Source organism: Pygoscelis adeliae, unplaced genomic scaffold (genome assembly GCF_000699105.1).
Source record: "Pygoscelis adeliae isolate BGI_AS28 unplaced genomic scaffold, ASM69910v1 Scaffold191, whole genome shotgun sequence".
Classification (NCBI taxonomy): Eukaryota; Metazoa; Chordata; class Aves; order Sphenisciformes; family Spheniscidae; genus Pygoscelis; species Pygoscelis adeliae.
The window spans coordinates 1462574-1472535 of record NW_008824114.1 but is presented as its reverse complement, the minus strand read 5'-3'; the positions used below and the strand labels follow the sequence as shown (position 1 = coordinate 1472535).

The following is a 9962-nucleotide window of genomic DNA, read 5'->3' as shown; positions in this document are numbered from 1 at the left end:
CGGCTGATGTTGCAGTCTGTGCGCATAGAGATTTGCGATATTTCATGCATGTTTCAAAGAGAACCACAGTGAGCTGGTTGGCCATAAAGCCTAGGAGGACCACTAATACAGTTCATTTGAGCCTTGTACTTAAGTCAATCAGTCTTCTGACTGCTGAAAATAATACCATATTAAGATGTTAAAGCATCACAAATTACATCATTTTTAGAAATCCATACACGGCCAGCAACTGATCCCCCTTCCAAGTTTTAAACCAAGTTTGAGGGCATGGTACAATCAAACCCCAGTAAATCAAAACTCATGTGTGTCCTTAATGCACTGATTTCCTGCATAACCAATTTCTTTTTTTTCCCTGAATATTTCCTGTATAAAAAGAGCTCTACTGGATACCCAAACCTATGCAGTCTTACTAGCTTGGAAAACAAATTGTTCTTTAGTGAAACAAACAGACAGTCTGCTATTTCAGCACTTCAAATAGTCTCCTGTTATCAGGAGAAAACAGAACAATCTTTTAGTAACATTTGTTTTTAAAAAGAGAACATAAAAGCATTTGTGGTAATCACATTTGGCCAATAGGAATAGTCTGGCATTTAGGATACTTGCATAATAATTTCACTTTGTTTAGGAGTCCAAAATACGGAATGATTGAAATGTTAAACTGTAGCACCAGTAATACTTACTTTCCTAAAACCAGATCCTGGTTGAGCTGGATGGAAGGAAATTAAGACAGAACAGGAACATTGTGCTTACATTGCATTAAGTAGAAAACAAGGGGTCGGTCATACTTGAGTCTGCACTTCAGTAAAGTCTGGCCACATTTGCAGTTCTACTGGAAGAGTACTGGAACAGGTCACATGTCTGCTTGTGAATCTTCTGGGTTTCATTCGTCCTGTTTCCTCTTGGGCTTTTTGGGATTCCGAGATCGGCTCTTTGCTTTGCAGAGTGGACATATGGGTGCATTCCGATGAATTTGTTGGTGACATGATAAACATGCCTGAAATGCGACATTGCAGCCTCTTGTTACAAACGTTTAAGTGGCATTGTTATACGGGTTATTGAGTATCATATTCTAAGTTACAGTACAGAAAAAAAATAACTAAGGCTTCTTGCCTTCAAAGGCAAACCAATGCTACGTTCTATACAATCCAGGTCTCTGGATTGTACACTAACTTCAGGTCAACTGAAAAACTGGTATCGCATTGAATTGAAACTACAGTTCAGTGGACACATGGTTCAGGCATGTATCAATAACTTTAAATTCTATTTTGTGTTAAACGTTCCACATGTTTTAAAGACATTTACATGCGTAATAGCTCACTGAGTCAGAGAAGTTACAGTGAAGGCCAACTGTGATGTCACAGTTTTCAAGGCAGGAGCTGGTGATTAGATGAATTCCACATGTTTAACACAAGATACAGAACTCGGCCCTTTTGCTCTATACTAAGCCCTTTAATTTCCATTTGACTGAAGCATATTACTTTCAGAAAGGCTTTTTGATGGCCTAACTCCAGATAGTAAGTACATAACTATGGATTGTACCTCCGTCAGTTTGCCTCATTAGTCAGTGAATTTTTGGAACTTGGGTGGGATGAATACCCCTATGGAATTACTTAGTTCTTTTTACTGACTACAGAAGGAGCTGAGTAAAACTGTCACTTAAGTGCCTGTGGTTAGGTTAAATTAATCCATACGTTAGTCTTAACTTGAAGACCCCAAGAAATGCAGAAACAATCACCTTTCCTGGTGATTTGTACCATCAGTAATTACTCACCCTCATAAAATATGTGCATTGCTTCTAATATGAATCCATTTGAGATTAACTCCCAGCTCTTAGTTTTTCTTTTGCCCAGCATTTTTTTTTCTTACATGCCTTTCTCACACATGAAACACAAGATGAGTGGGAATTGCCTACATGTCTGCTGATGGAGACTCTTAAGTCATAAAGGAGTCAAATAATACAGAGCCTTGTCCTTAACCCTTGATGACTGGTGCTATTACTTTAAGTCTACTGGGGTTGCTCTTGATTTGAACCACTGCAGGAAATACCAGAATCAGGACACGTCATTTTTCCTTTTTGTAAATACTGATCAACTTTATAAACATAATACATTCCAATGACAAAAGAGAAAACCCAGTGCATTCCATCTCCTGACCTTCATTGGAGGTGGCTGTTGTCTGAAAGTTGCTGTCTGTCTGGTATCTTGTTTCCTAGCCACTTGCAGCTGTTGGGCAGCCGCTGCAGCTGCAGCCAGAGACTCTGGGATGGGAGGCTCCTGTGGTTCTGTCTGCCATTCCGCCTTCTGCTTTTCAAAGTAGCTAGACAAAAGAAAAACAAATAAAAAATATAACCACCTTCTGGAATATTCCATTAGTTTGTAAACGATATTTTGTGTTAAAATATAATGGGTCACATTTCCCTATCATGTTGCTCCACTAGAGTCAAATTGCCTACACTTAGACACCACTTGGACTAGTTCACAAATAGAATTGGTGGTATTTTCCTCTACATTTGTACACTTCAGCCAGGTTCCAGACTGTCATCTTCTAAGGTATCTGGATGTACAACTGGATATAAATCTAATAGGATGGAAAATAGAAAACGTATATATTTAATCTTCAACAGCTTTAGAGGCACCTCTGTCAAACTTGGTTTTTATATTTTATTCTGTTAAAATGAATAACTCTTGTATGCAATAGATTAATACATTCTTTGTAATGTCAAGGTGCTTGGAATGGAAAACAGCATTTCTGAAGAAGTGCAAAAGAAATCTTGAAAACTGTGTGTCAGTGATGCCAAATATTCTGGGCATTAAGAGAAATGTAAGTTTCTTAAAACATCACTTGCATTTAAAACTGATCTGTTAAACAAAGGACACTGTTCTTTGAATAGTAGCTAATTCTGTCACCCTCCCCACCTAGGTTATACCTAAAAATGAAACTGTAATTTATTATCCAAATCTGTTCCACATCTAGGGTAAACTTACTTGTTGACAGTCATAGGTGGCTAAAAGTTACTGCCACATGCATGCAGCAAAAAGTAAAATTCTGACTAGAAGTAGCACAAACCAACTGAAGAATACCTGGTTTGCATCCCTTTCTTGTATTGCCTCCTACCTCTGCTTGCTAAACAAGCAAAAAAATTATTTGCAGGAAAAAAACCGTCTTGCTAGAAAAAGCAGCATACGGTATAAAAACCTGGAGAACCAACAACCCTTGAATTTTTGCATGTCATATGTAGAGTTTGCAGCTTGGAATAATCTAAATTTAACTTCCAACAAATTCAGACTAAATGTTATAAAATACATGTGCTCCCACATCCCTTTTTTGTTAACTTTTGTTTTCCATGCTTACCTCTTAGGTTCTTTTTTCCACCTACCAATAAAAGTAAAATGACAAAATAACCAGTAGAATCGAGAGAAAGTGTAAAGCCAGATAATGTTTGCTTTGGAGACTTACTCAAGGGACAGTTTCTCTTCCTCCTCACATAGGTCTGGCAGCCTCTGCAATCCCAGAGTCATCCGCAAAGCATCTACATGCTCCTTCAGGGGTTTGTACTCCTCATGCAGGCGACGAGTAGATTCCAAGAGCTTGTTGAGATCATTCTCAGACTGCTTGATAGTATTCTCCATCTGAAAGAGGAGAATGGGCATGATTGTAAAGAACTGGTCCTTTAATAGCTCCCTGATTGAGCAAGAGACTGTATCAGAAAGAAGAGATTTTTCTCACTCAAGCTGGGAGTGAGATGGGAGACAATGCAATAGTAAAACAGAGTTAAGATACTGGGAGGATGAAAACCGGGCAAGGAAGAAGCAACTGAAAGTGACATACAAGGTGCATTTTCATTAAAAAAGGTGCCCTCAACCTATATGATTTTCTGAACAAGAGAAAAAGCAGGTAGACGGGCTGCAGATAAGTCAGCAAGTGAGGAGCTATGGAAAACTCTCAAGGGACATTAAAAAGGAAATTAAAGTAGAATAAACTAATTTTCTGTTTCTAAGATACCTGAACACCAACGGTTAGAAGTTAACAAACAAGCTAAAGAAAGGTTCCTGCTTCTCTTACTGCAGTAAATGGGAAAAGCAGCAGAGAGAAAGACAATCTGACAGGAAAAAGAGGGGAGGATGAAACAGAGACTGAGGTTATGCAGCTGGGTAGGGGAACAGACATTTCAGGTGATAAATAAATGCACTCTGCACATCTAGTAGGTAGCCTGTACTTGCTTACAGTGTGGGAGCTTTTTTCTTACGGTGCAAAGCACAGATACCTTCAGAGCTAGAAACCACTGTACGGTCATGTAAGGGCCCTAATATGACGTAAAAACTGCAGGTTTAAAAATATATTCCCCATTTAGCCCCTCTAATTGGCTAATCTTCCTTGTTTATAAACTGTTTTTCTCATACTTGTATTAATTCCCTTCAGGCTGGTGCTTCTTAATGTTTGGTGGTTCCACCTAGTGATGAAGGTCAGCTTTTACTAAGAACTTAACAAATACCATAGATTTCCCAAAATCTCTTTTCTTCCAAAAACCTCCAATCAAACGTCCCACCTAGCTGCCAAAGTTTCTCTGTTTCCAGGTGCTAAATGAGAAAAGACTGACAGGAAGAACAGTTTTCTATGGGACTACCAGAGTGATGTTACTGTGGCTACTGGTAAAGTCATAGCCACAGCGGGCTTGGTTATCTATCCTCTTGGTGCAAATGCTTACTATGCCAACATTACAAAATATCCTGCCCAACACAGACAGGAAAAAACAATTATCCTGAAGTAAATTTACTTTGCACTCTTTAAGGATCCTGGGGGGGTGGTGTAAAGCCCAGATTATTGAACCAGTGATAGTTCACCGATGTGCACAATTCCACAACCTGTGTAATGATTCATATACAACTGTGTCTTAGGCTGTCTTCAGCTGGACTGTTGCATACCACATTAATATCAGCATGGATCAGTCGCAGCTCCTCCACATGGGCCATTTTCTCTTGCAGCAGCAGGTCCATTTCCTGTTTGTACTCTTTCAGGTGCCTCTCCTCAGACTCCAGGGCTTCAAATTCTGCTTTCAGTCGTGCCTTTATTTTTTCCATCTGCAAAGTCTTATTCCTGGACCCCAGTGATAATTAAAAATATAGAGAGAAAACAGTAAGTCACTGCAACATATTTTTGCGAGATGTCACTTTATATGTGAATAGACGGAAGAAGGTAGTAGCAGTAACAGACAAGGGTGAGACTAAACGTGTCTGAGAAAGGATGAGGTGCAATGAGAGAACTGAATTCTAATCCCAGCTCTTTTGCTGAGTTCCAAAATACAGAAATCTAGAAAATCTGGGAGGTTTAGCACAGGATTTTGAGAAATGTAAAATGAATTGGAGGTGATTATAGTGTCATATACGTGTCATATACACTGACTAAAACTATGTGGACAGCAATTTGAACTGCTAAAATACTAACTTCAACTTCAGGTTAAAGAAAATTCCGGAGCAATGACATATCAGAATAGTAAAAACTCAAATGACGCTGGCCATCAACATCCCACTTGCAAGTAACTCTGCATTCTCTTGGTTCTTTGCTAAGATCTAGTACCTGTCACATATTTGTAAATGTTTCTGCCCATATCCTGCAGTCTGATTTTATTTTCATTTGTGCCAATCTGTAATTCCATAGTGAAAATGTTTAGATTCTCAGTCCTTATCTCTCTCTTCAAAGCTAATAATCAAAGAGTGTGAGTTTCAGTCATCAGACAGTTTTAACCAGCAGAACAGCGTACTGCTGTTGTGATTCAGCACTTGTCCAAGCTGTTGAACGGAACAAACTGTTCTTATTCCTGCAATTTAGTTAATGAAGGGGCCTTTAATTATTTTTTCCTGTACTAGAAGTTAGAATATGATACTGGGTAACCAAGGTGTCAACAACACTTAAATGTTTCTAACAAGAGACTGCAATGTAACATTTCAGGCACGTAATCAAGAGTTCCAGGACTCCCTGCTTTACCTTGTATGAAACAAACAAGAATGTAGCATTCCTTTTTAGTCACCTAACACCTGGTACAAATAGATCCATATTGGTTTCCACCTGCACTACTGAATAACACAGTAGACTTCCTACAGGCATGATGTAAGAGGGGGCTGGGGAAGAAGAGGTTTGCATTGATATTTAAATATCCTATTCCTATCCCAGTGCAAAGTGGGGTAAGTTTGATTCAAATTCACTGTAAGCAGCAAAGCTGACTATAGAATGCAGTCTGTAGATTATAGGAAGCTGCCTATCAGATTAGCAATGAAATCCCAGAACAGGGATTTCACCCCAATCCTAGAACAGGGTGTGTGACTTCCCTTCCCACTAGGCCCAGACTTGCTCCCATTGAAGCAAGCAACACAGGTCTGATGTTTTTAATGGAAAGAGAAGGCACTGAGCCCCCTGGAGGGAGCTGATCTATCACCTATTTCTAGGAAAGGGGATTCCTAAACCTCTGTGGGGCATTTGTTCCCTTTACAAACTGTTTCCATACCCAGTCCCCAAGGGCTCTTTCTGAAACTGCTCTGACAGCACTGAGGAATGGCTGGTTTATTAGTGTTATTCTATATCATGCTTGTAAGAATGGGAGAATATCTATATCCTGGGCTTTAACAGAGTTACTCTTTTCTCCCACTTCAACCAAAATTCCCAAAGAAATTTTAAAGCTAGCCAGAGGACTCTTCTTTAAAGTATATGGCAGGTGCCTGTATAGATTTTATTCTTGCTTTCATTTGACTGAAGCTTACCCTCTGTCACCATCCCTCTTGGGGAGGCTCTGACATTGTGCCTGTGAATCCTCCTCTCAGTCCCCTCGTTTCTGTTTCCAAATCAGTCTTTGTGAGTTCAGTATCTGCTTATGCACCTAGTTTTGGTAACCTTTACCTGAGTGCATGAGACATCATTGGCACAAATGGGCTTCTACCATTTGCTGAAGAGCATGGCAGAAAGCAGAGTCAGTCCCTGGGACAACCAATTATGGCTGTCTGTTCCAAGTATTATAGCTAGTAACGTGACCAGGGTTCCTTCCTCTCTCACTTCAGGAGTTTATAAAGCTGCAAGAGATAAAAACTGTATCATAAATAACTTCTCCAATATGTATTCAGAAATGGGCTGCCTGGTAGGGATAATATGAATGAAGGAGATTTAAAATGGAACAATTAAAAAATTGAAGGTCAGAGGGACTACTGCTTGTTTCCTTAGAACAAAATAAGACAAAATTCTGCCTTGCATTGGTACTTCAGAAATAATCTCAACAGTAAAGTTCTTTATATAAATAAGTCATAGGAGATAACAGATTACTATTCCCAGTGATGGCAACCCATGACTGTTAAGAATAGAAATACCAGACCAAAGATAGATACAGAAAAAGCCAATGACAAATAAGGTCATGTCAGAGGTCACTCAGAGACATTTACAGATATTGTGGAAGACATATTTAAAACCAAATTTGATAAAATTCACTTGGTAAGTATGATTATTATGTCCGTACTGTAGCTCAACATACAGTTCACCTTGTTTCATATAGTATGTTTATTATAGTAAATATTAATTGTATACCTGTGAGCATACATTTATTTTAAAAGGTACACAGTCATTCCAGTTCTGAAAAGTCCGTGTATCACCATTAGAGTAAAAAATAGCTGATGGAATGAGTCGACTAGTAAAAGTTTTATGAATGAAGTGCAGAAGAAGCCTGGATGTAGATAGAATTCAAGTATGTAGCTACAACATTGTAATCTTTAATGTCATTGGAGGTGTTCTGTCATTTACTATACAGTGGCATATACTAGTCTGAATGTAAATATTGGGCTTAAACCAATAAAAGAGATCCTCTCTGCCTTCCATTTTAAATGTGGCAATATCCCACTAAAAAGTACCATCTAACCATCTACCTGTTGTCATCAAGTCTCATTGTTCCCATTTACTTAAAACATTTATTTAGTAATGGCAGCTTTGATTACTGAAATTGGGAGTATTTGTCCCCAATTTCCTCCCTGTTTCCTCTATTGTATTTATGCCATTGTCTTCACCTAAGACAATGAAAATAGATCGGTTTCCTCATTGTTACTAGTCACTGGCTGCCATACTCTGCCAAATTGCTACAACAAATGAGTTGCAGGGGATTGTTTCAGTACAAATTATTAGCTTTTGATATTAGGAAAGAAAAAGTGCACACAAATTAGAACACTTCCTGTTAGCTTCAGGCAACAGGCAGTAATGTTTTAAAACAGAAACCATAGGTGTGATTTCTAGACTGCCTAATGACTTCTGCCCTCATATTCTTTTCCCTTCTATTTAAGTTCTTACACTGCATTGATGACAGTAGACACTAAGTGCATCCCAATAGGGCATTAAGCAGTGAAACTAGCATCTGTCATCAATAAATTCACTCTCATTCTCTTTTATCTCCTCCCAGTCAGAACACTGAGGTCCAGTCTTTAGGTATTTGCTTAATTTTATGACTGGGGTTATTTCTGTGGAACTACTTAATGCATATAAATAAGCATGTGCAGATATGTTTGGATTGTGGGCATATGCATATGTCTACTGACAGCAGTATTCCATTGACTACAAATTATATGTATGTATCTATACATATAGATACGGATATAGACACAGGTCTTCAAGATCAGATTCCAGAATCCCTTCAAAAACCCAGCTGAGCTGCATTTAAGAAGTGATAGAGATCAACTACAGGAATCGGCAATTTCTTCGATTTTGATTGTAAGGGCTTTTTTCCTCTCTGCCTGTAGAATAATACATGGAATGCAGATTAAAATAAAGCCTGCAAAATCTATCAAAGGTGTGTCTGTAAACATAAATTCTCATACTTATTTTGAAGGAAATTATTCATAGAATGCAAGCTCCTTTTAAAAGATTTGGGGATGAAAAAATAGGTTTATTTGATCAGATTTTGTTAAAGGCAACTCAAAATTGACATCAGTCTTGCAAGTAGGATTGACTTTTTGATGATTTTTTTAAAATTTAAATATATTCAAGCAACTTTCTTGATACTTCATTGTACATTAAAACTAGTAATGTCACCTTTACAGTACCTTATGCCACCAACAGCAAAAATATCTTACAGTTCATATATCACCTTCGAATATATTATCAGAAAACTGAATGCACCATAAATTTCCAAGTACAGGATACCACTCTCTCTGAAAAGATAATTTAATGAGATATTTAAATTGTTACAATAATTGGACAACAAACTATAGTAGGCCATATTTAGATCTGCATTTTAAAACAAGGCCTGCTAACAGTTGAGTAGAAAAGCATTGTTCTTACTCTGCAAGTATGTGTTGTCCCATCTCTGTCTAAAAATAGTTTTGGAATGCTAGACACACAAATATTTTTGCTTGATCTTTGTTCATCTTTGTGATATTGTGTGAAGAAGGCCGAGGCCCATACACTGCTGCCTAATTCACCTCTTCCATGGGTAAAATGTGCTTCTTAGAGGTGCTGTTACCAGCCAGAAGTCTCTGTGACCACCTGCACGCACTGCCGGTGGCAGCGCCTTTGTCCCCTGCCCTCTCTCCTCTCTCCCCGATAGCCCCTCTCCACCTGTTGTGTCCCAAAACACTTCTCATCGCGCTGGGGTTACCCACTGTTAGCGTGCCTTGCACCTCCCAGCTACATCCAAAATCACTACCCTCACTTTCTTTGTAACTTGTTTTGGCTTTTGGATGCATGAATTCCTGCTAAATATAGACAGCTCAGGCCTTATCCTGAAAATCAATGCCCTAAGCCAAGGAGTGAAAATGCCCTACCTAAAGCTAAGAAAAAGACACACCCCCGATGTGGGCACACACGGTGCCGTGCCTTGTTGTTTATGAGCCTCCTCTTTCAGTGCATCCTGCGATTCCCCGTGCGAAGGACGCTATATACAAATTCCCGGTGTACCGCGTTGCACGGAACCGCAGAGAGAGCCAGCTGCTTGCCTTGCGGCA

The 9962-nt window shown here is 38.9% G+C and overlaps 1 protein-coding gene across 1 annotated transcript in view; it reads right to left on the bottom strand.

The window, feature by feature from the left end:
- Nucleotides 1-437: 437 nt before the first annotated feature.
- The window catches only part of ZC4H2 (zinc finger, C4H2 domain containing), a 10663-nt gene continuing 1138 nt past the window's right edge, over nucleotides 438-9962 (bottom strand). The window contains exons 2-5 of the mRNA XM_009334278.1: nucleotides 4923-5094; nucleotides 3457-3629; nucleotides 2154-2316; nucleotides 438-994 (exon numbers count right to left, since the gene is read on the bottom strand). Of these exons, the coding sequence (XP_009332553.1) occupies nucleotides 881-994; nucleotides 2154-2316; nucleotides 3457-3629; nucleotides 4923-5094 (622 nt within the window). The 3' untranslated portion in view covers nucleotides 438-880. The remainder of the gene's footprint in view (nucleotides 995-2153; nucleotides 2317-3456; nucleotides 3630-4922; nucleotides 5095-9962) is intronic.